General features: G+C 44.3%; 3 protein-coding genes across 13 annotated transcripts in view; 2 read left to right on the top strand and 1 right to left on the bottom strand.

Moving 5' to 3' along the window:
* Window positions 1-10932, top strand: part of tram1 (translocation associated membrane protein 1) — a 28787-nt gene extending 17855 nt beyond the window's left edge. The window contains exons 1-11 of one of the 2 annotated variants that reach the window (XM_061805657.1): window positions 4496-4756; window positions 5760-5823; window positions 6835-6953; window positions 7030-7146; window positions 7284-7342; window positions 7430-7514; window positions 8402-8472; window positions 8738-8842; window positions 9047-9190; window positions 9274-9425; window positions 10216-10932. In XM_061805657.1, coding sequence (XP_061661641.1) covers window positions 4634-4756; window positions 5760-5823; window positions 6835-6953; window positions 7030-7146; window positions 7284-7342; window positions 7430-7514; window positions 8402-8472; window positions 8738-8842; window positions 9047-9190; window positions 9274-9425; window positions 10216-10286 — 1110 coding nt within the window. In that variant the 5' untranslated portion in view covers window positions 4496-4633 and the 3' untranslated portion in view covers window positions 10287-10932. Of the gene's footprint in view, window positions 1-4495; window positions 4757-5759; window positions 5824-6834; window positions 6954-7029; window positions 7147-7283; window positions 7343-7429; window positions 7515-8401; window positions 8473-8737; window positions 8843-9046; window positions 9191-9273; window positions 9426-10215 lie in introns of those variants that run through there. The other variant, XM_061805658.1, reaches the window with a different exon arrangement.
* On the bottom strand, window positions 637-4226 carry xkr9 (XK, Kell blood group complex subunit-related family, member 9). Its single transcript, XM_061805659.1, has 3 exons — window positions 3315-4226; window positions 2766-2980; window positions 637-2630 (listed from the first exon to the last, which is right to left on the bottom strand). Exons 1-3 carry the CDS (start codon window positions 3698-3700, stop codon window positions 1999-2001), a joined length of 1233 nt encoding a protein of 410 aa, XP_061661643.1. The 5' UTR covers window positions 3701-4226; the 3' UTR covers window positions 637-1998.
* A 964-nt stretch (window positions 10933-11896) lies between the features above and the next one.
* ncoa2 (nuclear receptor coactivator 2) overlaps window positions 11897-27363 on the top strand; it is a 42668-nt gene continuing 27201 nt past the window's right edge. For 5 of the 10 annotated variants that reach the window (XR_009792712.1, XM_061805140.1, XM_061805139.1 and 2 more), the window contains exons 1-2: window positions 11897-12093; window positions 25035-25120. The gene's annotated coding sequence lies outside the window, so the exon portion shown is untranslated. Of the gene's footprint in view, window positions 12094-18076; window positions 18546-25034; window positions 25121-27363 lie in introns of those variants that run through there. The other 5 variants (XM_061805143.1, XM_061805141.1, XM_061805136.1 and 2 more) reach the window with 4 other exon arrangements.

Here is a 27363-nt window from a genome sequence, read left to right as displayed (position 1 = left end):
CTTCTTTTCCTGACTCGCCATTTCGGGGGTCACGCTTCAACGTGACTGGCGCTAACTGTTCAGGTGAGTCACTCGGGAAGAATTGTTCCAAAAAAAAAAAAAAACCATCCGATAAAAGCAATTTTGGCAGGTTTACGTGGATACATTTATTCGAGACAAAAAGGAGTAAGAGGGTGACGGGGAGGATCTGTCATTTGAAAGGATGATGTCATCTTTTTTTTTTCTCCGTATATGGCGCTATCTTGGATTTGCTCGCTGCGGTTTCTCCCAAAAGCACAAAATTAGTTGGACATGAAAAAAAAAAGGCTCTAGGACCAATGGCTGATTTTGGTTTAAAGCAGCCTATTTTGGATGTATTGCATGAGAAATGGTTTTTCGAACGTTAGAAATAAATGAGCCCCACACAGCAACACTTCCGCCAATCATCACGAAATTGAGAAATATATTTATCATGATAACACGCATTAAAAACTAAAAACATACAGAAAGTCACCTAATATAGTTTGTAGCCTATTTTTAGGCTAAAGAGCTCCAATTGGATGCAGCATTGCTCAATCTGAAAAGATTATTTAAATATACATTTATATTGATTGTAAAGAATCATAATAATAAACATTTTGTAGAATGACTTTCCCAGAAAACGCCTACTTCGTTTGGCCTTGGAGCTTGTTAGTTACTTTGCAGTCATAAAGCCTCAAAAGAAAATAACAATGACAGTTCTGCCCCCTGGTGTTTAATGGTTGCATTACAAACCTTGCTGCTCCACTAAGATGCAAAAACTCATATTATCATACTTGGAAGTGTGCGTGTGTACACAAAACAATGAGGTAATCCTTCATATCAGATTTTATTGCACTTGACTATATCCGTCTTGGCGTAGTAACAGCTTTCAGTGTGCTCCGGAGATTTAAAAAAAGAGAAGCCTTGAAGATAAACGTACAGAAAGCAACGTTGTAATAAATATGGAATTTACATATAGAATTGAAATGTATATGTTTATCGTGGCTTGTGTGTAGATAAGAAATACGACTGTCATGGTTAAAAGTGTAAACCTTATGACATGAGATAAGATATTGACAGCAGTTTCTTATTGATTGTACGTCGTCATAACGTATGTCGGCCATTTTTGTGGGATATGATGGACTGTTTTGGTTGTGAAATATTATCCTAATCTGAGTCTACCCGCCATCTTTGTGGCGTGTCGTAGTCAGCAAAGCACGTCAGCCATTATTATGAAATGTAATTCTTTCGAGCCTCCATATTGTATTCGTTTTCAGCAACGCATGAAAGAACAATCCAGTTGTCTCAGTTCAACTTTGGATGATTTTTAGTGGAAAGCATGTCCGCCATTTTGGTAGTGAAGAACCGGGTCCAAGCGGGATGGAACAGTTGGCGGAAGGTGTCTGGTGTTCTATGTGACAGAGGAGTCACCGCTAGGATGAAGGGCAAAGTTTATAAAACAGTGGTGGGGCCGGCCATGATGTACGGATTAGAGACGGTGGCACTGAAGAAACAACAGGAAGCAGAACTGGAGGTGGCAGAAATTAAGATGTTGAGGTTCTCGATTGGAGTGACAGGTTGGATAGGATTAAAAATGAGCTCATTAGAGGGTCAGCCAAAGTTGGATGTTTTGGAGACAAGGTTAGAGAGAGCAGACTTTGACAGCGTGGACATGTCCAGAGGCGAGAGAGTGTAGAAGGGTGCTGAGGATGGCGCTAACCGGGCAAAAGAGCGAGAGGAAGACCAAAGAGAAGGTTGATGGATGTTGTGAGGGAGGACATCAGGACAGTGGGTCTGAGAGAGGAAGATGCACGAGATAGGCTTAAATGGAAAAAGATGACACGCTGTGGCGACCCCTGACGGGACAAGCTGAAAGAAAAAGAAGATGTCCGCCATTTTGGTGGAGTGTTGTGTTCCACAGAGTGCCATCCAATGTTTAAGGAATGCTGTTCTTGTCATAGCGTGTCCGCTATGTCCGCTATCTTGACTAAATGTCCGTCAAGGCTGCAGAAAGTTGCTCATCCTGCCTTGTATCTCTGCGTGGGTAACCGTCCCGTCAACCTCGTCGGATTGGCTTCTTTTCTCCCTCGGGTGCAGGTGGAGGTAGTACAGCACGAGGCAGACCAGCCCCAGTACAGTACCGGAGAAAATGAACACGCTGATCACGAGGAAGAAAGTTTCCGTCTGAACGTCCGGCTTCAACAAGGCCAAAAGTAGTGGCGACGTCACGTTAATGAGCGAGTAGAGGAAATAATACACAGTCATGGATATCCTGGTGTCCTGGCCTTTGACGTTAAAAAAGGTGAACGTGAGGATGAACCCAACCACGGTGCGGTAGACCATCTCATGGCTTCTGGTGGAGCAGAAGTTGGTGCGAAGAAGGTGTGACCACATTGTCCCAAGCAGCCACAAAATAGCCACCAAGGCTATCACGCAGTAGGGGGTGAGTACCAAAAGGAGGCTGTAGCTGAGGATGTGGCTAGTAATGGTGCAGAGTTTGTAGAGGAAGTAAACAACGGTGGGTATGCCGGACGGCATCTCCCGGGTGCGAGGCAGCGACCGACGGAGACAGCGGCGGTAGTCCAGCAAGGCCCAGGCGATGTTCAAAAAGGAGATCACCATAGAAAAATCTGGAAGACAGCAGACGGGACAGACAGTATGTAAATGGTTGAATTGAGATCGAGATAAAAAGTCAGAACTCTCAATTTTAAGTCATGTCAAGCTTTGAGCTCAAGCCGGAAAACGTGGCCATCTCTGAAACCTACACTGCACGACCGAGGCCTCGCCATTCCCCAGGACTATGTAGATCTGCAGCAGGAGTTGGGGGGCGCTCTCCAAGAACGCCTCGAAGAGTTTGAGCATGCTCAGGTCGGTGGCCTGACAAAAGAGGAGGTGGTGCGCTTCCTTCTTCGCATCCTCATTTAGGGAACCAGTTGAGAACCAGACCACTCGGAAGCCACATTTGAGTAAGTGGTAGTACCTAAAAAAGCGGGATAACAGGACACACTTTTACACTGTTTTGGTGAATAATGGATATTTTTGAGTGTACCCCCGTATGGGTATGCATGCTATGGACCCGATAAGTTGAAGTTTAAGGTGTTGAAGGTGCTTGTGTTTAACAGCAGGTTTACTTTATGAATAGATTCGGAAGTATTTACTCACTGTGAGAAACTGAAAAAAAAAATGCAACCTCAATGTGGTTCTACCAGTTCACATAACATGCAGAATACTGGACAACAAAGTACATACCAACGATACCTGTCAACTATACTGTTTTCTGTCTCTGGGAGTTTCATCACCGGCGTCGGCCTTACCTGGTAAAAATCCCGGCGCCGCACAGGTGGACGATCATGAGTTTCCACTTGGACATTCCCAATATTGTGGATTTCCCTCGGGGGTTCATCAAAGCATCATCGAGGTCGTCCTCGTACCAGGCGTGACTGAAAATTTGAGTCACCAGCAGCCCGGCCAGGACAAAGGAGAATGTCAATGCCGAGCGTATGTAATGTCGGTCCAGGAGATACTCCAGGGACAGTCCCACGTCTATCCAGATGTCGACAAGGTACAGGAGAAGCCCGACGACTGTCAGAAGCAATCGGCGTTTGGTGAACCGAATGTCTGGCCGCAGCATGTCGGAGTCAGTCCCCGAAAGGCATCGGATCAGACAATTATGTTCATAGCAGTTGAGAGGCATTGCCATTCATTCTCCGTCACTGGTGCGATTCCAGAAAGTGAAACTCTCTTATTCACTTCCTGGGAACTCACGTGAAGCTCCACCTTACACTGAAGTCGTGCAATGTTGCTAGATAGCGTCCTGTGTACGTGCACCCCTGTGACTCATTGACTCAATGTCGTCATCAGCGGTGGGAAGAAACAAGTCCAAATACTTCTGTACCCAAGTAGGATTTTTCAGGTTTCTGTACTTGAGTATGTATTTTCCTGACAAACTTTTACCTTTAAACCCTGCATTGGAAAAGTTATCTGGACTTTCTACTCTACAGATGACAAGACAAGAAACTACCGTGCGTGGGATCTTGATTTCTGGATTGCGATCCTTAGAGTTTATAATGACGGAGAGGGTGGGGGGTAGGGTTAGGTTCCAAAAGGGCGTGGCCGGGGTTTACCTGTCCCCGAAGTGCTGACTGCATTGTTTATGGGAGTGGCTTTAGCAGAAATCACTTGATTAGTGAAGAAGGACAAACCCTTTTCACCATAATAAGTAAATGCATAAATACAATAATTATTGTTATTATTGTTGTTTAGTGTAGGTTTTTGGTTTTGGTCACCTCTAATGAAAAAGCACAACAAACGTATTAAACGTATTGCTCGCATTGGCACTCTTTTTATAGGAGAAGTTGCTTAGGGATGCGGACGCAGTTTCTCTCCAATGCTGCAGGGGGCGACCGAGCAAGGCAGCGGGTTGCGGTGCAGAAGCTCCACTCGGGAGCGGCGCCCTGAACTCTCCGCGGTGTGGACCCCTCCCACTCCAGCAAGAGTGACACGCCATTTAATCGCCGTCTGGGCCGACGCTTCTCGGATACCGGAGGGGAACTGCCGAGTGCCTCCACGTCGAAAGCAACCCGGACTTGATTTTTGAGACTAATCGAAGAAGCAAACCCCGAGACGCGTAGATATGGGTATCCGAAAAAAGAGCACCAAGAGCCCGCCGGTGATGAGCCACGAGTTCGTTATCCAGAACCATGCCGATATTGTGTCCTGCGTTGCTATGGTGTTCCTCCTCGGGCTCATGTTTGAGGTAAAAGGCGATACGCATGTTCGATGGACGGTGCTCATATGTGTATGGAGACTTATCGGTGCAGATCCGGGGGGGGTGGGGGCGACCGGCCGCGGTGGGCTCGGTTCTCTCTTGCCCGCCAGCTAGCTACTCTGCCACGGTTCTCTTGCTCGCTTTTCTTCGCCGCGTTACTTCCTCTTGTGAGACAAAGTTGGCCAATTTAAACACTAGCCTTCCCCCATTTAGCAATTCTAAATTCACACAAAAAAAGTGCATTTAGCTTAGTTAGTCCATTTTTTTTTAAATTTGTCACTTTTCGTCTATGTGAATATTTCGAATCAACGCGCACTTTCGCTTCGAAGCATATGTTCCCTGAACGCAACACGGTGGATTTTTCTTTTTATTTACGTGGTAATTTATCGGTATTTATTGATCCGCGTGCTATCGATTAGGTAAAACACGGATTGTGGTTAGTTTGCACGTATCCTTGGATGTGTTACGTGGCATTCTGAGGGAGGGCTGGCGACATTCAGTCGAAAGACGAACCCCAACTTGTTGCCTTCACTTTTCAGAACATTCCGAACTGAAGTAGAAAATTAGTGGAAAAACTTGACTTTTCCTCTGATATATTTTGCTCGGAAATCTGTTAATACATGTCTTAAAAAGAAAAAAGTTTCAATTGACCGACGCGGCTTACGTGCTATTGAATGCAGCACCGTCGTAAAAAAAGGAACTCATTAAAACAGTTTCTTTTCTATGCACATGAACAAAAAAATGATCCTTAACAGCATGAAACAAATATATTATAGTTAATTACAAGGTTGCAGACACTTATTCTTGTGTGTTTGTAATTGATGATGCAGAATACCGTATGACGTGAACGCAACACAAGTTGATTAACATCAGGGTTCTCCAATGCACATAGTAAACCAGAAAGAAAATATGAAACAGATGCTTGTTGAGTTTTTATATATATGTACATGTTTTTTTATGTTCAATTGTTCTGTTGTATCCATATTTGCAGGTGACGTCCAAGTTTGCAGTGTTGTTCATCACCGTGCAGTACAACGTCACCATCTCAACAAACGGTAATGAAAATAATAAGCCTTACTATTTTAACGTGCCCATATTTGCCAAGGTCGCTTGTAGGGAGTCCGGCTCGTTCAAGGCTAACAAACTAAATTTCATCGCCAGCTTTTTTCTTTTTTGAAATAAGATAACGCGTAGGCAGTATCAGGGTTCCATTGACTGCTTATCTGGCAGGACTGTAACTTATTTACAGATGCCACTTAAATGCGACGCATTTAAAAACACAGGCAAAGAGGGGCATTGTTCTCAAAGGATTTGCACATTTATGCCGTCTTGTGAGTGTAGAATTAATTATTCTGGTAAAATAACTATAGAAGTTTTTTTTTTTTTTAGGTGGCCTGACTTTTTTTATTGCATTACTTCACTTTTATATATTTTTCTTGCAATGTTGTTTTTTGTTAATTACAACTTTTTGCTTAAACATTTTCCCGTAACATTCAATTTTTTTTTGTGGTTTTTACTTTTTTTTTTTTTTTTTTTTTTTAGGATCACATTTCCCTGCTTTTTTTTTTCCTCTCATAACATTAGGATGTATATGAATTTTTCTGGATGAGGTTTTGATGTTTGTTGAAATTTTGTAATTTCTGTCTCCGATATGATCACTTTACCCTTGTAAAATTCCCGTAAATAAATTCCCCCAAAAGTACAGTGTTAAATGAATTTCTTGGAATATTACTATTTTATTAGGAATATTCTGAAAGTCCCCCCCCCCCCCCATTTCTTTACCAAAATTTACTTTTTTTTTTTTTTTTTTCTCATTGCAAACTCTCCCCTGAAAGTATTAGGACTCTCATCACATTACTTTTTTTAAAACTTTATTTGCTGCTAGTGAGCGGAGGAGGATGATTATGAGGATAGAATGTATCTGAGGTGCATGCAGTCAGTGGCGACAGGATCTTCTCAGGCGAACAGTTTGTGACGCATCACTGGAGGCACATTTTCCCCTCGGCAAGTCTCGCTTTTTTACGCCGAATGGACGAATAATTGACGTGTTTGTGTTGGACAAAAAGGCCCGGAGGAGACTGCCGTCAACCACTTCCACAATGGCATCAAAGACCTGGCCACCATCTTTTTCTACATGCTGGTGGCCATCATCATGCACGCCATCATCCAGGAGTACGTTCTGGACGTAAGTGCGACCGACGCGCGGCGTGAAAGAGGCCGCCCGGCCGCATATTTGTCTAATTGGTCTTGTCGGCGCGCAGAAAATCAATCGGAAGAAGCACTTCTCCAAAACCAAACACAGCAAGTTCAACGAGTCGGGCCAGCTCAGCGCTTTCTACCTGTTCTCCTTCGGCTGGGGCGCAAGCATCCTCTTCTCTGTGAGTGCTCGTTTTCATTCACTCAAGCCTCCCCGAGTAATCACAGTATTTATTTTTAACGTTGTTTTAGTGCACAGACCAAAGCAATAAAGTTTTGTAACATTATGGCTTGAGTCCCCCACTCTGCTTTGTCACAGGAGAACTTCCTTTCCAATCCTGGTTCTCTGTGGGAAGGTTACCCCCACATGCTCATGCCGTAAGTAGCTTGCTTGCTTAAAAAAAAAAAAAAAAAAAAATGGGAGGGGGTGCGTGCTATTAAAAAATGATTTTCTTGTCCCACCAGCCTGCAGTTGAAGTTCTACTACATCTGCCAGATGAGTTACTGGCTTCACACGCTCCCTGAACTCTACTTCCAGAAGACAAAAAAGGTAATGGTGCACGATAATAAATGACAAAAAGGTAAGAAGATGATTATGATCCATTGTTACAAACTTAACAGTACTGCTAAGTGATCGTGTCAATCAGAACTCAAGACAGACTCATTAAATTGGCAGGTGCACCTAATAAAAGTATCCAGCCAGGATCTTATTCAACGATTGTCAAGAGTTCTGCTTTTTATTTGGATTTTTGTCAAAAGTGTACAAACAACTACATCATAAATAAATGTTTATTTGAATTTTTATTCTTATTTTTAGATTGATTGTATGTATGCACTGGCTCGGCTAGGCTCTCCGGTTTAAGTTTATATGACAATAATAAACGGCATTCATTCGTTGCCGTTTCTGTCCATTTTCTCAGCCGGTTATCCTCACAAGTGTCGCTGGAGTGCTGTCATTCTATTTTTCATCATTTCTAGTTTGTTCTCTCACTTTTTTTTGACTTGGCATGACTTTTATTGGAACATGACTTATGCTGCATGAATTTTCCATTGTGTTTTTTTTTTGTCATGACTTGAGTACATTTTTTATTGCAGTTTTTTTCATTTATTTTTTTAACTGTAACACGGCTTTTTTGCATAGAATTTTTCAAATAGGATTTTTTTTATTATCCTTTATCCTAACTTTTTTTTTTAACTAAAAAAAAAAGTCGCACTTTTTTGTCACATTCTGACTTCATTCTCGTGCATCCAAGGAAACGTAGTAGAAGGTTGGCTGCTCAGTTTATGAAGCGATTGTGGTCCCGTGTTTGGATCCCCCCCCGCCCCCATGTCACTTCCCGCCGCGCTTCCTCGCCTGAGGCCGCATTGTTTCGCAAAATGTGCCACACCATCGTCAATATTTCTCTGTCGCTTTTGTTGCATGTTTACCGCCTCCAGGAGGACATTCCGCGCCAGCTGGTGTACATCTTCCTGTATCTGGCCCACATCGCCGGTGCTTATGTCCTCAAGTAAGACAACTAGAGAGCCTGATTATTATTATTTTTTTTTCATCTACAGTGGACATTTTCACCTCAATTAGGGGGGAAACAAAATCTATCGAGTTAAAAATGACAATGTGGTTGCACAAGTCTGCACACCCCTGTGAATCTGGTGGTGTTCAGAATTATTCAACCTCATGAACCCTAAATAAAGGTAAAATGTTCTAGTAGGTTTTTTCATCATCCTCATTTCGCATTTCTTCAGTTGTTTTTTTTTTGTTTGTTTGTTTTCCAGTCTAAACCGTCTGGGTCTGGTCCTGATGGTGCTGCACTACTTTGTGGAGCTCCTCTTCCACGTTTCCCGCCTCATCTATTTCAGCAACGAGAACAGACAATTGGGGTAAGAGGAGAAATGTTTACTCCCCCCCCCCCCCCCCCCCCCCCCCAAAAAAAAAAAAAACATGTTGACCCTTCCTCTTCAGATTTTTGTTTTTCCTCTCTGGGGGGAAAAAAAAAAAAAACATTGCTATATATATTTTAAATTCACTATTAGAGTTCCCTCGTCGTGTGTGAAATTTCAAAGGTCCTCGTGCGTTTCTTTCAGTTTCAGAGTGTGGGCCGTCCTGTTTGTCCTCGGGCGTCTCCTCACGCTGTCCCTGTCCGTCCTCACGCTGGGCTTCGGCCTGGCCAACGCGGACAACCAAGGCTTCGATTTGGCCACGGGGAACTATAACATTGTTTTCGTGAGGTGACCAGGCATCGGTATCGACCTTCACCAAACAGCCTTTCGTACCTGTGTTCTTTATCGGTTTTTCGCCTCTACCTCTCCAGGATCAGCGTCCTGGCCGGCGTGTGTCTGACGCAGGCCTTTATGATGTGGAAATTTATCAATTTCCAGTTGCGCCGCTGGAGAGAGCACACCTCGGTGCAGACCATCAAGAAGAAACAAGGCCCCTCCAAGAGCAAAGGAAAGAAAGATAAAGGTGATGCAAATTTCTGGCCTTGCCGCATCTCCCCCCAAAATTCATCCATCCAGCCGTGTTTTTAGTTGCTTATCCTCACAAGCGTCGCACATAGAGACAAACTTTACAAAATGGAGTGTTCAATTAATGTTGCATGTTTTTGGGATGTGGGAGGAAACCGGAGTGCCCGGAGGAAACCCACGCAGCCACGGGGAGAACATGCAAACTCCACACAGGGAGGGCTGGGATTGAACTGTGACGCCAACGCTTTCCAGATGAGCCCCCCACCAAATAAAACTACAAAATCATGTATCACAGCCTAAAAATGTCTTCTTTCCATACTGTCAATTGTAAAATGTTTCCATTATTGTAACCACAATGTTGCCTTGATAATGACTTTACAAAAATTTATAAATGTTTTCATGAGGGGAAAAACAGGATCTGCACGGTGGGTTGCCTCAAAGTTCTGAGGACCCGGGTTCGTTCCCGGCCCCACCTGTGTGGAGTTCGCATGTTCTCACCGTGGCTGCGTGGGTTTCCTCCCGGTACTCTGCTTTCCTCCCACATCCCAAAAACATGCAACATTAATTGGACACTCAAAATTGCCCCTAGGTGTGATTGTGAGTGCAACTGTTTGTCTCGATGTGGCCTGCGATTGGCTGGCAACCGGTTCAGGGTGTACCCCACTTCCTGCCTGTTGACAGCTGAGATAGGCTCCAGCACTCCTCGTGGGGGGAATTTGTCCAAAATGTATTTGAAAAGGTGTTACACTCTATTTAAGTAGTAATAAAGCGTATTTTTGTGTGTTTAGCCAACGGCATCAACGGAGTCAACTCTCACGCCGCAGACTCGCCGAGATCCCGGAAGGAGAAGTCCTCTTAAGCGACGCGACCTCCGATCCCTTCCCGCTCGCCCCGGCCCCTTCCCTTGCTCTTCGAGAAGCGCCGAAGTGGAAGTATGATGGATTTACGCGTGGTCAGAAAGGCCGCTCCGCTGTGCCATTTTTGGGTGGGGAGGGGAGAACCAACTAATTATGGAATAAACTATTACAAAAAAAAAAGCTATTTAAAAAGAAGTGCCTATCGATAAAGACCATTTTGTACAAGGTGTCATTTTTAAAATTGTGTCTTTTGAAGCCCCTGAGTCGCTCATTTCTTCACTGCTCACCCCCCCCCAAAAAAAAAATGTTTTTATGATTTATTTCTGTTTCCTTTCAGTGTATTGTCCTGACCAGTCTATAGCTTTTAATCTCCTTTTTATATTAAAGCGAATGACCACGTCACAGGCCAACAAAGGTGTAACATGCAAGTAGAGATTTTTTTTTTTTTTTTTTTTTAATCAGAACTCTGAATGGGTGCGGCATGAGGACTCCCATTCAAATTAGGAAACCGGTCACAATGCTGGCAGAGAGGAAGCTGTGCGTTTTGCTCCATTTCTATTATTGCTTACAAGAAAAAGCGGGATTTGTTGTAAAAGTGTAGACCGTTTTCCTGTTTTTGATTGTGCCAAATAAACCAGATTGACTGTTGATCCGATGACTTTTTTCCATTTAATGTCATTTAAAAGTTATCTAGCTTCATCTGTAGATTAGCTCCCTTGACAACAGGAAATCTTTAAATTGTTTTTAAACGTTCAAAAATTACAAAAAATAAACGTAAAGCATGAAATTGATATAGACAGCAGTGTAACTTTAAGTTATTTTGTGGCCATGTGCAGACCAAAAAAAAAAAAAAAAAAAACCACTTAGTCGATTAATAAACGGTAAAAGCTTATTTTTATTTTAGTCGCGTTCCTACTGTCACAATTTTACCCATTTTTAAAAAATGTTTTGACAAATGTTACACTAAATAAGTAGTCTCATACTCCAGTCATTAATGTTGCTTTTATTTTGTAGTAAAATATCTAGGACCTGATTTAATCAATTTAATTCGGTAAAAATTATTACTAAAGAGGTCACGATAAAAGGTCAAGTTGAAGCATATTCCCGATGTGGTCACTTGGGGGCGGTGTTGCAATAGTTGATCATTTGATTTGTTTTTCTTCTATGAATGATTGATAGCAAATTCAATATATTAAGTAGGTTTATTACTTCCACCGGTAAAATTTATATCATTACAACCTAAAACTAATAATTCAGATATTAAGTATGTTGAGTGAATTATGACAATTTCCTTTACCAAGTACATACAAATACTGTATTATTCACCAACTGTGACAACATGTTTTGGTTTCAAAACGCACTTTCGACACACGTTTGTTAACGACGCTAAACGTACGGACGACTTCCAAAGTTCAAAAACAAAACAAAACAAAAAAAAGCACAAAAAAAAAAAAGAACAAAACGTTCATCAAACGAAGTACGTTTGAAGGGAAGCGGGGGTCGCTGGTGCGCCGTCGCTTGCCGGAGGAGCCCCGTGATGGGCTTTGGTGTGTGGGGGAGGATGAGGAGGGAAGGGGGGGGGGGCTGAAAGAGAGAGAGAGAGAGAGAGAGAGAGAGAGAGAGAGAGAGAGAAGCTAGCCTAGCTACCAGCCAGATAAACACTGAGCGCTGGCTTGAGGACTAGCAGCAGTAACATGGCGGCACAGTTAGCCAGCGCTAATGTAGTTCCACCGCCGCCTCCGCGAAGGTCAGCTCAGCCCGTGACGTGTGGACTGTAACTCCGAAGAGGACGACTTTGAGTATTAACACGTAAGTGGGCTATTTTATTGTGTTTTTTTTCCGTCGACGAGTCCCGGTACCATAGAGTGTCCCCCCCCCCCTCCTTACCCTCACCTCCTCCCACTACCACCTCTACCTCCACCGCCTCCTCCTCTTCCACCACCACCACCACCACCACCTCCTTCTTCTCCACGACCGACACTCGATCGTCAATCTCGGTCGTCGGTGCACGACCGACACGGTCTCCTTTTTTTTTTAGCTTAGCTCGTTAGCTTCGCGGCCAGACCTGGTGTCACTAGTGGCTTTCTTGTCTGCTTCTGAACTCCATTAAAACGCATTCAAGTGCGAGCTTGCAGGCGTTTTATGTCCATGTACGTCAACGGCGTCTGTATAACAGCAACTAGTCGCTAATACACTCGGTGCTACAAACGATAAATGTACTTGTTTTTTTTTTTTGCTTTTGTTTTCTTTGCTGAGTGAGTACAAAAACGAAGTTGGGTCACTGTGAACGTAGTTAGCACGCTAACGGGCTTACACGGCTTCCCGATCAGAAATGTTTTTTTTTTTTTTTTTTTTTTTTTTTTGCTCCTAGATGTTTTACGACCGTTCACAAATGCACAACTTGGGGGGGGATCACAGCCGAATCGTGCTTGGATAGTGGACCTGCCGAACCGCGCTGCTTTATCTAGTTAGGCAGCAGTTAATCGAGGGCGACTGTGAAGGTTTGTGCAGAAGTGGTGGAAATTGCGTGCGAGACTTGCTGTGAAAACCGGAGTCACGTTTTGGCTTTTTTGTGAGTGCTCGAATGGACATGCACAGTCCTTAGACTCACTTGTGAGTACCGAAAGACGCGAGTAATGGACGCCACCCTCGAGATTTTTTCAAATCTATATATAATTGCCTGTATTAAATGTCTTCTTATACATATACCACAAACTCTGATGCCAAAAATTATTTCATATAATATCAAACTCCTTTTACAGCATAAACCCGGAAAAATTGCTTCCAGATTATTTCGTTTCTGGGAGATGCACATGTGTGTCCACTGACAACACTAGCTAAACTTAGCTCCTCCCCGACATGACAAGGTTGCCTTGGTCCACAGGTGTCAAACTCAAGGCATGGGGGGCCAGATCTGGACGCAGCATGATTTTGTGCGTCCCGCGAAGGCAAATTATGAGTATCAACTTCCATGTTTTGTGTCCCGAAACTTCAAATTGTCATGTTGTAAATGATAACATTGAGATATTGCAAGCATTATTGTGTGCACAAACATCAGGAATAGTTGAAAACCCATTACCCTTGATTTCTGATTCCAAAACTAGCTCGTAAATATGATGAGGCGAAAGATTTTCATGGTTTTAGTCATAATGGCCCTCTTAGGGAAATCGTAACTACAATGTGGCCTGCAACAAAAATGAGTTTGACACCCCTGCCTTAGTCTCAGCTGAGATCGTCAACATGCAGTACTTCCTCCGCACCAATTGCTGTACTACTTTACTGTCTCGGCAGGGCTTTGGTGGGTCTTTTTTGGCATATGTTTTATTCAGAAAGTGCACAAAAACCTTGAGTCTAAATGAATATACAGGGTGTTCCTGTACTTTTGAGGGCCTCCTGTTTGACTGGTTTCAGGCGACACGCACACAAGACTCACGCAGTTGTGTTTTGTTGCGAGTTGTCAGTGCCGGTAACGAAGGCGGGATGCATGCCGCCGAACCAGTTATGCGGTATCCCGGTGCCCACCTGATGACACACTGGGCCTCTTGTCACATCGCTGGCGCGGGCCCTTGACATGACACGCCGCACAGCTGCCGGCATGTAAAGGAGTCTTGGCTTTCTGTCAGATTACTGGAAGTCAAGGGAGATGGACAGAGACACGACATATAAATCGGGAGTGAGGGGAGGGGGATGTAAGTTGGGTCGAGGAATTTGAACAGTAGAATAGTTGGTTTGGAAATTGGGATTGAAGTCCTTCCGTCCATCTATTTTCTGAGCTGCTTATCCTCACAAGGGTCGCAGGAGTGCTGGAGCCTATCCCAGCTATCATCGGACGGGGTACTAAGATTGCCTGCGAACAATCCCGCCTAGAGTCTCCAATGAATGCATGTTTTCGGGATGTGGGAGGAAACCCCACGCAAGCACGGGGGAGAACTGGGAGACCAAGACTTTAACCAGTTACGTCACCGTGCCGCCAGGGTTGAAGTAGACCTCGTCGTTCGTCATTTTCGGGGTTAGTATCAATGTATGGACTTGGGATTTGGGGCTTGAAGTCAGCCCATGGTTCTGTTGGGTTCGGGGTGGTATCAAGGTGGTGAAAATTAATTTAGGGGTTGTTGAAATTGAATGGGGAGGTTGAAGTCACTCTCAAAATTTGTTGGTTCTGGAGGTGAGGTACTCTTGCAGAATGGTGGACTCAAGCCGACCTGCAAATTTGACCAATCTGGAGGTAACCAAGGTACTGATCGGTGGCCGATTTAGGTACCGACATGGATTGGGTGCATTGCTGTGACTCTGTTGGCCCCTCCCTTGAATATTTTGAACTTCAAATCAGATGCCGCAGGTGCCAGTTGGGAGCAAAACCGCTCATCTTTTAGTCTCACCCGTAAATTCTTCGTCGAGGAAATCGGGACGGCTGCGTGGATAAATATTTAGCGTCCCCCGGCCAATCGGAGAGGAAAGTCTGATTTTGAGCTGTATGTAAATCTGTGTCCTTTGCCCTGTGCTTAGAAGGATTTGTTGCATCACCTGAGTGATATTGTAATCATGTGACCCTTGTTCTCCAGTGCAAACTGACATTTTTTTGTCATTTCTGGATCAGACTCCAAAACTTCCACAGCAGTCCTGTCGTATATTAAACTCAACTCTTCAGCCTTAGGACAGATTTTTTTAAAAATGTTTTTTTTTTTTTGTTTTTTTTTTTTAACCCAGGTCTCCACGTTCTGCAATTTGCTTCTGCGGTCTTCCGTCCCAGCTCCCTTAGACCCCTGATACTAGCGTTCACTTTGACCCTGGCAAATAAGTGATGGGTGTGTGTGTGTTTTTTTTTTTTTTTTTTTTTTTTTTTTACAGGGGGGTGGGGAGGGCACTCCGACTTGCGAATGTAAACTTGAGATAAAAGCACTCTATGGTGAGTATCAAATAGAATTAGTAGTTATACTTCCAAAAAAGGGACTTCAAGATGTTTATTGCAGTGTGTATTAAAATTATCACAATTTAGCCTTTTTTCTGATAGATTAAGGCTAATGCTAGCATTGATAAGCATCTGTATGACTGTGTTGTAACCCTTTAACTAATGGATATTTTAACACAGGCGCTGCAGCAACACATGTAGACGCACAATGTAAAGTACTCATGGGCATATTCTTTGTTCTTTATGCCACGCAAAGAATGCAATATGAATGCCACTAGGATTCCACTGCGGTATGATTTTTTTGCAACTGCATCCAGGAAGGAATGTTTAGTGTCATGTCAGTATGACTTGACCTTTCCACTGCCCCCAAGTGGCCAAGACATGCACGCCAAAATGAGCAGCAATAAGTGTGACAAAAACTGTAATAATTTTAGATTTTTTTTTTTTTTTTGTCATCATATGTAATTATGTAAACTCCAGTCCAGTATGCGTCGGTACCACGCGAAGCTGTAAACAAGCAGCAGTCACCATGCGGCTTATTGTGTTAGCTTATCCGTCAGTCAGTCCTTGTGTACGGTCCGCAGTGTTTTCTCGACAGGATGCCCCCCCCCCCCCCATACCAGCTCGGGCACCTCACCCTGCTGTCTCTGCGTTGGTGTTGCCATGGAAACAGCCGTGCGACAGGTCCTGGGTGGGTGTGAGGGATGAGCCGTGGGGGTAATGGCCAGGCTTACAGTAGCGACGGGATGGAGGCACGAGGCGGGCGGCGGATGACGGGACGCCGTCACGGAAGAGGAGGAGCGAGACGATTTACCCCCATTGTGCTCCGAGGCGTTCCGTCATTGTGTTGTTTTAAGTGACCTGGAATCAGCCCCGCCGTGCGTCGTTTTATTCATCTGCCGGGGATTGGGAGTGGGTGTCGTTTTGTTGCAAGCGGCGGCGAGATGCAGCCGATGTGCATCGTCAGGACAAACCGGGTGCGGAACCTGGCCCGTCCTAATGTCCGAATCGGACGGCAAATCGTATGTGGATAATGGGGGCGGGGCGGTGGTGGTGGGGGGGGGGTTACACCAGGAGGAGGAGATAGAGGAGACATGCTAATTGCTAAAGCTAATGTAAATGTTAAAACAGGCACTGAGTGGATATGTTGATCATACAATATTTAAGCTGTTTATCAATCATTGGATGGACCGTACATTATTTTATTTGATAACATTTTATTCAAGTGCCACGGTGGAAAACTGGTGAGAGCATCTGCCTCACAGTTCTGAGGTCTTGGGCTCAAATCCGAGCTCCACTTATGTGGACTTTGCATGTTCTCCCGGCACTCCGGTTTCTTACCACATCCCAAAAACAGGCATTAATTGAAGACCCTAATTTGGCCCTAGGTGTGATTGTGAGTGCGAATGGTTATTTTTTTTTAATGTGTATTATTATTGTGTGTCCTGCGATTTGCTGGCAACCAGTTCAGGGTGTACCCCGCCTCTCTCCCGAAGATAGCCGGTCTAGGCTCCATCATTTCCGCAACCCTCCTGAGGATAAGGGGCTCAGATAATGGATGAATGGATACATTTCATCTATTGGGGAATTTACTAATGGCGCAATTTAAATGGGAATAAAATGGCCGATGATAGTATTTTCTTATTTGTCTGAACCTGTTAATGAAATCAGGTCCAAAAATTGAGGTGACCAAAATTCTCTTTCAACATAAAATCACAAAACTACATTTAAAATCATGAATGGCATTGCTTAACACTCAAGACTGGCGAATGGATGCATCCCATTTTTTGACAACAAAGTTTAAAGTCGGTGGCCATTTTCACACCGTGGCAGGTACAATATTGTCTAGTGATTGGTTGGTAGATACTGTACACCAAATTTATACTTTTCCACCAGATATACAGCATAATTCATATTTTGACTTTTACGCATCGCTCTATCCTTTTTGGGGCGTTCACCACTAGCTACCATTTTGACTTCAGTCAAACTTTACGTACCCATGTATAATACACATTGAGGAATATAAATTGTCAGCTGAGCTCATTTTTATCTTAATGGGTTGCTAATGGGATGTTGCACTCCTGTTTGAATAACATTTTCGCGAAACTTTCCATCTCTGTGATGTCGAACCAGCTTTATAAAATGCCCTCCGGTAAGGATTATAATTGAAGCTCCGCGAAGGCACTCGCAAAGTGTCCTTGAGAGAGCGGTGATACCTGTTATTGTCTTTTATTTGCTCACTGAATGTTGGAACGACAGTCACTTTTTGCGTTTGAATTGTTCATTAAGGGCGATTGCGGTAACGCGACACCTCGCACAGACCGGCATCTTGGCGATTCGGAGCGCTCCGATGTAGGTCAACCTCCGCGGAGTGCGTATCGATCCTGCGCGCTAAACGATATTGCCGCATGTGATAGCTCGCGGCCGAGAAGGTGCCCGCAGCTGCGTGCAAGACCTCAAAAGAATTTGGTGCGCCCAATACCGCCAAAGGTAAATGAACACCTCAAACCTGGCAAATTTGGAAATTGTCAAGTTTTGTGTGCATTCTCTTGATAGCTTTCACACAGGTCGTTGAGCCTGGAAAAACTGGCTGTTGTTGACATTTTGAAAGTTGCTTGATACAAATTTGTCCCATGATTTGAATTTTCCACTGTGTATTGGTACCTTTCATACAGGATGCCAACCTGAAGTAAGAAGGTGGCGTCGGTCCAATTCTCTGGGTAACTTCTACCCCCTGCCCTTCCTATCGGTATTTGTCATAAAGACGGTGACTGTAAAAGCTGGCTTTGACGGGTAGTGTGAAAGGGGCTTTATGACCTACAAAGCCAGCAAATTCACAGGTCGGTATCAGTCTGCCCGTTCAGAATCTGTACGTTTCACGCAGGGCACATTTTCAGATCGACTTCAACCCTGCGATTTGTATAGGTGCCTTTTACATGGGACAGGATGGGTAGTGTAAAAGGGGCTTGATATGAGGGCTCCAGTTTGGGCTGCCAAGATTATTCGACTAGTCATGATTACGGCAACGATCCAGATCGTCTTTTTTTTTTTTAAGCTTTGTTTTTTGTCACAAAATTACATCAGTCCTCCCGCGGTTTGGCTATTCTCTGCCTTCTGACAGTGACGCTCATGCGCAGTAGTGGTCATCGGCATGAGTACGTGACGTACCCGGAGGAACTGCAGCCAGCCGGCGATTGAAACGGAGCCCGAAAGTTTGAGCATTTCACCAAAAAATACAAAGAGGAATGCGATGCAAAACCTGAGAGCGGCAGCTCAACAGTGATTCACGAGCGTCTGAAAAGGAAGTAGGCATGTTGCGGCTGAAATTTTTCACTGAGGAAGAGTTATCTCTGTAAGCAATGTGGCTAGTTAGCTGCTAAGATTAGCATCAACGGCATTTAGCTACTTGCCTAAAGCTGTACATTTTACCAATAACTCACGCTTAACAAATACAATTTCAGTAGCCTTAGCACGTAGTTTTACGTTTGATGAAATGTTCACAGATGAATATTGGTTAGAAATGTTTTAGCTGGTCATCTCGGCATTTTGACAACGTGGCGGTCAAATACAATCCATGTACAATGATGCCTCGGTTCTCGAACACAATCCGTTCCAGAAAACGGTTCGAGAAGTGATTTGTTAGAAAACCGAATCGATATTTCTCATTACACTGAAAGGAAAAAGAGATAAAGCATTCCAAGATTTAAAAAATTAGGCTTTTTAAAGCTTTTTTTTTTTTTTTTTAGCTTTTCCTGGTAATGAACTGCATAATAGAAATACATGCGTGTATATATAACAGGAGCATCTATTTGCTGGTGGAGTGAGCTGCAATTTACACATGATACAATTAGTAAACCGAAAAATAATTGGTGACTAGTCGACTATCAAAGTAATCGTTAACCCCTAAAGCATTTCTGGCTCAAATATTCTACAGATTATCTCATAACTGAATTGGATTTTTAAACACTAGCGTGCTGTGACTATTTTTCTCCACTTGGGGTCGTCATCCATTCGAATGTTATCTTTCTGTAATTTTGAGTGTGTATGACTTTTAAAAGGCTGGTGAGTGACGTGGGTGTCAGTCAGGTAGAGTGTAGCATTTCCTGGATTTTAATTGGCTAACTTCCTGTCTGCATGTCGTGTCACTCGGCACATTTTGGGGCCTTCAACAGCTTCTGTATGAATGTTTTGCTTTTCATAATTGGGCGAGGCAGAAAATTCTCAAGTTCCACAAGCTGTCTGAAAAGGGGCGCTGATCATAAACTATGAGCCATCACAACCAAATAAGGTAGCAGTTACTGTGTAATAGGACGTGGAAGTAGTGTTGGAATTGTTGTCGTTGGGGTGAATTACTTCCGAAGTTCCGCCTCAGTGCGTCTGCGCTACTGGGTGCTAGCATGTGCTTGGCACTGGGAGGAATCCTTGGCACCGGGCAGAGGGGGACAGAGTGGGCGGGGGGAGATCCCCATTGGGCCAGCTCCCCCGCCGGACTTGGCCCGGCGCAACTCGTCCCCGCGGCGTCCAAAATAACAACCTGGTGGAATAAACGGGAAGCGGCGGCAGGCAGGGCCGAGCTCGCCGGGGTATGCGCGGCAAGGCATTTTTCTCACCCTATCGTCATGAAGCCGTCGGAATGCGAGTACTCAGTTTCGGGTGCGCTTGTTTTTTTTTTTTTTTTTTTTTTTTTTTTTTTTAAATGGGTGCCAGGATTTAACTGACCGGCGCTCTGCTGACTCAGCCGTGTTCCTTCACTGATCCGCGTCGTTGCCGCCACCCCCCCCCCTTCCTTGCCACTACAGGGGGTCTCCTGGTAAACTGAACTGTGCTCTCTCTTTCCTCTCCGTACTGCACTAATGAGCTATAGCTCCACGTGAATATTATCCATAAATCAACATGCCGTCTGCTAATGTCCTGTTCTGGACTTGATGAAAAATGTACTCTTTGCTAGGCATAATATCGCGGCCCTTATTACTCGCTCTTCCGAGCAGAAGTACAACATTTGAATTATATGAAAGTGTGTATTTTGGCAGAAGTCTTCTCGTAAAATTTCCGTCGATAGGCCGTTCTCACCAGATTTGGGGAAATGGGTGTACAATTAGTCACTTCCTAATGCTTTTCCTCCAGAGGTACTATTCCGAGTAAGTGGTCAGTCAGTTTTTCTTCAATGGGGTATTCACCAGTACACAGCTATTAATGACAAAAATAAAGCTGGGTAACTCCGTTGGCGCTGTAGTAGCCTCGTACACTCCACAGCTTCCACTTTTCATGCCACCCTCAGTCTCCTCTTGGATAAAATGACTACAAATGTCAGTTGTGGTTTTCACAGTTTCCTCACATACGACGATGAAACAAAAACCAACTGCCTCAAACCGAGCAAAGGAAGATTTTGATTGTTCGCTGTCGTCGTCTCATTGCACCACAGTATTCTCGCAGCCTAGTGGTTTCTCAACATTTTCTACACCACCTAAAATAGTACTTGCCTCTCCAACATCATGACCAACGTTAAAATCCACAAGGCTAGCTGGCCCAAGTGCTCCTTTTTCTCCTCAATGTATATATTTAATAATATTGTAAGGAACTGTAACATGCACTATATCAAATGCAACACTAAATATGAGAATGATGTATATAGACATGATCATGATATAGAATATGAGAACTTAATCATTGACCGTATTTTCTGTGCTATAAGGTGCACCGCATTATAAGACGCACCTTCAATGAATGGCCTATTTTTGTATATAAGGCGCATGGCATTTATAAGGCACATAGAATAAACGCTACAGTAGAGGCTGGGGTTACGTTATTTATCCGTTAGATGGAGCTGCACTAAAGGCTCAATATTGATTAGTATTATTAGTTATTATTAGTATTAGTATTAATATTGATTAATTATTGATTTTATAGATATAAGGCGCACCGTCGCCTTTTGAGAAATTTAAAGGCTTTTAGGTGCGCCTTACCGGAAAATACGGTCATCAAAATTGCTCATATACATCAGGAATCGTGCTGAAATAAAAAATAAGTTGTTACAGATAGTGCAAATATGTTGAAATTCCAAGTTAAATACAACTGATCTGTACGTAAGCAGTGATTCTTTTGCGTAGAAGGCGCCGGCGTACCTACTTTTGAGAATCACTGCTGTAGCCGGATATTTGAGTCAAGCACGCCTGTTGAAAGTCTTTTATTTCCCCAAAAAGAAAAGAGGAAAAAGAAACATTTGATTGTAATCGGTTTGCCCCGTAAAAGGTTAAATAGTCTTAGTCATCAGGTCTACCTGACCTGCTTGTCACTCTGTTTCAGCGTAGAACTTACTCGAGTTAAATTGGGGGGTTGGGGGGAGTCGGGCGGTTGAGTGCTGCTGTGCTTAGCTTTTTTCCTTCCTTTTCTCCCCCCCCCCCCTTCCCTGTCTGGTCCAATTACATGTTCCTCTGTCAAGTCCTAATCAGCTAATGCCGGGGGTTTTAAAGTCGTGCCCTAAAATGTTGTCCTCGCCACGTTAAAGCGCAAAGACACCATCTACCTCAAGCTAAATATTTTACAATTGTGCCCCACTCTTGAGGATTGTCTCCGGCTTTATGGTTAATAAAGTCAGTGACATAGTTGTGTCAGCTGATTGCTCCCCCCACCCTTCCCCTCCACTGTACAGCCTCAGGCTTTGACTGGGACTCATTGCATCTAAACTGTGACAGGCATTAAATGGCGGCCGACGCGTAAACGGCGCACAAGAGCTCTGCAGTTGAGGTGCCGACTGGTCACAAGCTGACATGCACTTCCCAATTTTGATCCATAGGACCAGTACTTGGAACGAAAGATCTCCTGGTGATTTTGCGTCCCTCTGTTGGTGTTTTTGACGAGAACAACTAAGTGAAGACGTCGACTGTTAACGTTAGCTTCTTGTGCTGTCACTAACTGATTACACCCAGCGTTGACAATGGTGTGATTCATTTGATTCCAAACTGTTTGTGATCTTGTACAAGAAGGAGCACTGGGGGAAGATGTTGAATGCGACATTAGCACTCGTGAAAAGGAATGCGTTAAACTTGACTCCCGATACGACTGTCACTGAGGTCACCGGCGAAGCAGCTGCCATTCGAGCAACAGATGTTCCGGCACCTGGCACGAGTCGGTGTCTTCATCAGAGGCGACCGTTGAAATCCGCTGGCACGGCATCAACGCGTTTATAAATACCATCCAGTGAGCGCGTCAGGGTGCCGGGGTGTTATCAAGAATGCGCCTCTGAGTTTGTTAGGCCCCGGGAGACAAAGTTCAGTTGAAATTTAGGGCTGAAAGACTTGTTTGTCAAGCTTTTGCACCTTTTTTCCCTCGCCGTGTTTACACATGCTGATAACTGTGTGGTCAGCTCAGCTGGGAACTGAACCACCACAGATACAGCTGCTTCTGAAGTAACATGCGTTTATTGTCAGCGTGTGTGAAACAAAGCAACAAAAAACAAACAGGAGATTGAACACCTGTAAATCGAAGGCGATGGGCCTCAGTCGGAAAAGGGTGTTGTGCCCTCTCTGGGTCGAGGAGGTGAGCTTGCTCTTGTGGAGGTGTTCAGTTATCTTGGGTCACGGGGTGAGCGTTGAATAGAAGATCTGTTGCAGTGTTCGCGTTAAAAGCAAACTCTGCGTCGGTCTGTCCTATTAAGAGGAGGTGAGCTCAGAGGCAAACCTCTCGATTCGCCGGGCGATCGAAAGAACAAGATGGCAGATAGAAGCAGGCGAAATGAGTTTCCTTCGCAGGGTATCTGGACTCTACCTTAGAGAATGCCCATTCCCACCTGAAAAAGACCCCCCCAGCCAGGCCTCACCAGGTGCCTTTGCAGTGTTCCCTGTGTAAATTCAATCTTCTCTGAATTGCCGTTCATTAGTGGATCTTCAGCAAACCTTTAGCGTGACTCACTCGGAGCAATTAGATCAGGTGTTTTTATTCTTATTCAATTGCGGCCCATCAGTGGGTAATTCAGAAGGCACTCGGTCAGGGTTCTATTGGCATTTAGCCCTGCCGTGACCTGCTCACTTTCTGCTGCATGATCCCTCCATCCCCTTTTGTCCCGCCTCAACCTGATTAGCTGGCTCATTAGCATTGTTATCCCAAGCGGGGTGTCAAAGCCTTTTCGCTCTGAAGGAGCCTGTTGCCTGGCTATAACGAGGGGGGGTGGTGGGGCAAGGCCTCCCAAGGTTGGTTGAGTGGGCTCGAAAACAGTCAATTTTTCAGGTGACCCCAAAAAAACGGGACATTTGCTAACCCGAACGTCGCACCCTCAAAGACTAAATGCAAAAAGTGTAAAATTTGAGGAAACGAGGGTATTTCCACCTTTGTTACTTACGACACTGACGCTGTACCCTATGATTATTGTATATATATTTTTTGTCCATTCACAATCATTTCATTATTGTCTAATATACTCCAGCATCTTAATTTTGAGTTTTTCGTGACACTGCAGAATACCCTTACGTACAGTCAGCATTTCCTCAGTCTGTTACAGCTCTGATGCTACCTCCCAAGGAGGAAAGTTGCCATGTTGATTTTGTTCCCCCTCTTCCCCTTACACCCTCTCTTTATCCTGTCACTCGATCTGCCGGTCGGGCACGAGCATGTGACAGTCTTAGAGCTCGGAGCAAATTCCTCCGCTGGATGAGAACTTTAGCGCCAGGCAGGAAAGTGAAAAGAGGAAGGCTGAAGAATGCGGAATTATACGAAAGGCGTTGCTTGATTAGTTGGTAGAGCGATACTATCCAGGAGCCACTCACAGCGCTCTTACCGGATGTTAGTTGTGTTTTGTAATTATCTCAAGGGAAACGTGACTTCTCCATGTGTCTAATTAATTGCGCGTCTTGGTTATGAAGGCACACACGACGTAATTTTCAGGCCCTCACCCCCGACCCCCACGGGAGCTGGAAAAGACCCTGCAGACTCTTTGACGTCAACGTGCTACAAAAACTGAGAGAGAGAGAGCTGTGAAAATGTAGAGCTGTGTAAATTGGCTAATATCATCCCTTTCATGTCCGTAGTCTCCATGTCGCTGCCCTGAGTCTCCTCTCGGATAAAACGTTCCCCTTTCAAGAAGTAAATTTATAAATATATATATATTTGTGACATGCTGCACCAGCTCAGACAGCACTCGGGGGTGAAAAAACATCACACATCATAAGTCCAAGGCATTGTTTGTCAGTTCTAAATTGATCTCTGATTGGTAATCAGAAAACCGCTGTCAATAATTGGCTGAGACGTAACAGTCTAGCACTAGTACACTAACTGGACAGCCATAACTGACTCCCAGAGGCACTGAACAAACAGACTGTTTATCCAGGTGACAGCCAGACACCATCCTAAACCAACGCCAGCCAACTTCACACTCTCGTTCGCTGTTGCCTATGTCACTGAAAAGGTTGGCCACTGCTTTTTAAAGCCACACACATTCAAAGTCACAGTGCGCACTCTGTAGAACATGAGGATAGTTGACCCCAAATGGACCAAACTAATAAATGCCCCTCACATGATTTTAATTGCTATTATACGAAATTCATTTTTATCTATATACATATGTCACGAATGTGCAAGGTTAACAAGAGTGATACGAAGATGGATATTAAATTGGATTTATGGTCGGTAGCTTGCAGATTTTCAAGAGGGGTTCAGGAACATCACCCCCGACTGTGTAGTACATAAAATTTTGGCCTTTGTGTGAGATAATTTGCGTTTTTGTTTGTTTTTTTAATCTACATAAATATTGCATTTTAAAACAAGCCTTCGTCATAAAGCGTGCCCCATCTGTATTGCATTTTTGATGGTAAATATGCTGACTCATCATCATCTCTCGCATGTCTTTCAGCGTGCAGAAGTGGGCGATGCTTAGGGCTTTCCTGATGTTGCGGTCTTGGTGCGATGGCCTGAGGGACTCTGCGCACTGAAACCAAGGTGATGAGGGGGGGTGTGGTGGGGGAGGGGGGTACAGCAAGCGTACAGGAAAAACAGAAAAAAAGTTTTTGAATCTTGTAATGCATAATTTTGCCATCAGATAGGATCACGTGGCTTCCTTCCCGAGCATTTCTTCTCCTTTCGCTTCTCGCTTGACATTTTCGCTCTTGTGCAAGCGCGAGTCTGCAACGTCGCGCGCAGAAACAGGTTTCCTAAAATCTCCCATCACCGCCCTGTAGGTTTTTGTAACATTTCAGGGTTGAAATGAGGAAGACTTATTCTTGGAACATATTTACACTTCCTACTCAAAAACAGGCAGTTTTTTTCTTTTTCAAAATATACAATTAAGGTAATAATTAAATTGAGTAATTGTTAGAGAACAGCCGCACATTAATCAGTTGCACGTGCATTCAAAAGTTTAGAGAAGGTCAAATGAAATTCGCCTTGTAAAACCTGCGTTAAGTGAAGACTAAAAGTATTAATCTTTGTTGCTGTTCTCCTCCTGTCCTTCATCCCGATCCTCCCTTTTCCACTGCAATACCCCCCCCCCCCTCCTCCCGGACCTCGGCGTCCAACCATCTGCCTCAAGGTAACGGCAGCTGTCGGCAATGAAGAGTTTTACTGAAGTGGGTTTTAATACCGCGCCCCTCCACTCCCCTTCTTCCGACCATGGCTTCGGTCATTTTCGGGTGCCATTTTTCCGAGCGATATAAATATTAAGCGAGAATGCAGGAGTCCTCCGGGCCTACCCCAGTGGTTCCTCGCATAATTAGCCGAACGAAATGTCCCGTTTCTGTCCCCTTTTTGACCCTGCCAAGAAGCCACGTGACATACGGATTACGTGCATTGTTTTTATGCCCCCCCCCCTTCCTGGCAGGGCCTCTCATTATGACGCTGTAGCTTTTTGATGGCATTTAATGTGCCATCAAGCATTAGACAGCGACGGCGATTATCTTTTTAAATTTTAAATTAATTATTTATTTGTGTTTAGAAGGTCCAATTCGGCAGAAAATGGAGAGTCTCATTTGGAGGGAGGTGATTTAAAACATGGGTTTGATTGGCTGTTTACTGCTAGCTAGTATCACCAGAGCGTTAGCACTAGTTTCACGCCAAATGGAAAGACGTTACCGTGTTACAAATTGTTGACGTTGAACTTTGCCGAAAGGATAAAGCTGCATGCATATTCAAATAAAATCAAATAAGGAAGATGTGCAATATTCTAAATTTAAGTTTTTAATGACACATTTAGCAGCAAGTCACTACTCATTTATTACATTGGGTTAGTAGTTTTCGATTGGGTGTTTTGGGCAACGGAGTCCTAGCTTGGTGATCAATGGATATTTTCCTTGCTTGGTCTAATAGAGCTTTTTCCGAACGTCCGTCAACATCCTCGTGCGATACAGGATAATCACAATGTCCCGGCTGAAATCCAAGCTCCTTGTCGTCTCCCTATCGCCAGACAGGAAGGCTCCAGCTATGTCCTGGAGCATCAGCTCTTGTGATACCTAAGATACAGTATACGCAATGACACGCACCTGCCACCACTTCCTCCTTTCAAAGTCAAAGGAACTAGTATCTTAAGGCACCTCTGTATTTAACGGCTGTTATGAGTCAGTCTGGTACACTGCAGTCCATTCGGCCCGGTTTCCGGTAGTTGCTCACCGGCGGACTTCGGGCTCGTGCAGACTGTCTGGCTGCCGTGTCATTGAGACGTGCCTCGTTTGCACTCGGGAGTCCCTCTCGCGTGTCTCAAAACATACAGTGACCCCGCCGTAACTGCCATGTCAAGGAGACACGACGAGGCACCCAATCACAAGCACCCCCGGCGGGACGGGGTGCAGCCAATCGGGGCCTGAATTCCCATGGTAACGTGGACAACCAATAGGAATAACTTGCGCCATTTAGGCTATTAATTAAGTTTAACAACCTTATATCTGCTCTCATTAATAATAAAAAAAGCCTTAAGACTCTAGTGGTGGCCGGGAAAGATTGGTAAAAAGATTTCCAATAGAAATAAGCTAAAACCTTATTGAAGTCATTTGTCATCGAAACTGTGCTCCTCTTCCTTTTCCTGCCTCCAAAGTACGTCTTTTTTTCCCCTCCCTTGTAAGCTACGCTACATGTGCTGTACAGTATCTTGTGCTGCTGCTGCTACTCTGCCTGGCCCGCCTTATGTAATAGAGGAGGAGTCGGCAGGCAGGCATGTGCGCCTGTCATGTTTCCATGGCTGGACTGGATGGCAA

The sequence above is a fragment of the Syngnathoides biaculeatus genome, chromosome 19 (assembly GCF_019802595.1).
Source record: "Syngnathoides biaculeatus isolate LvHL_M chromosome 19, ASM1980259v1, whole genome shotgun sequence".
NCBI classification, from domain to species: Eukaryota; Metazoa; Chordata; class Actinopteri; order Syngnathiformes; family Syngnathidae; genus Syngnathoides; species Syngnathoides biaculeatus.
Note: the sequence above shows the minus strand (reverse complement) of the source record. Positions and strands in the feature narration are given on the sequence as shown.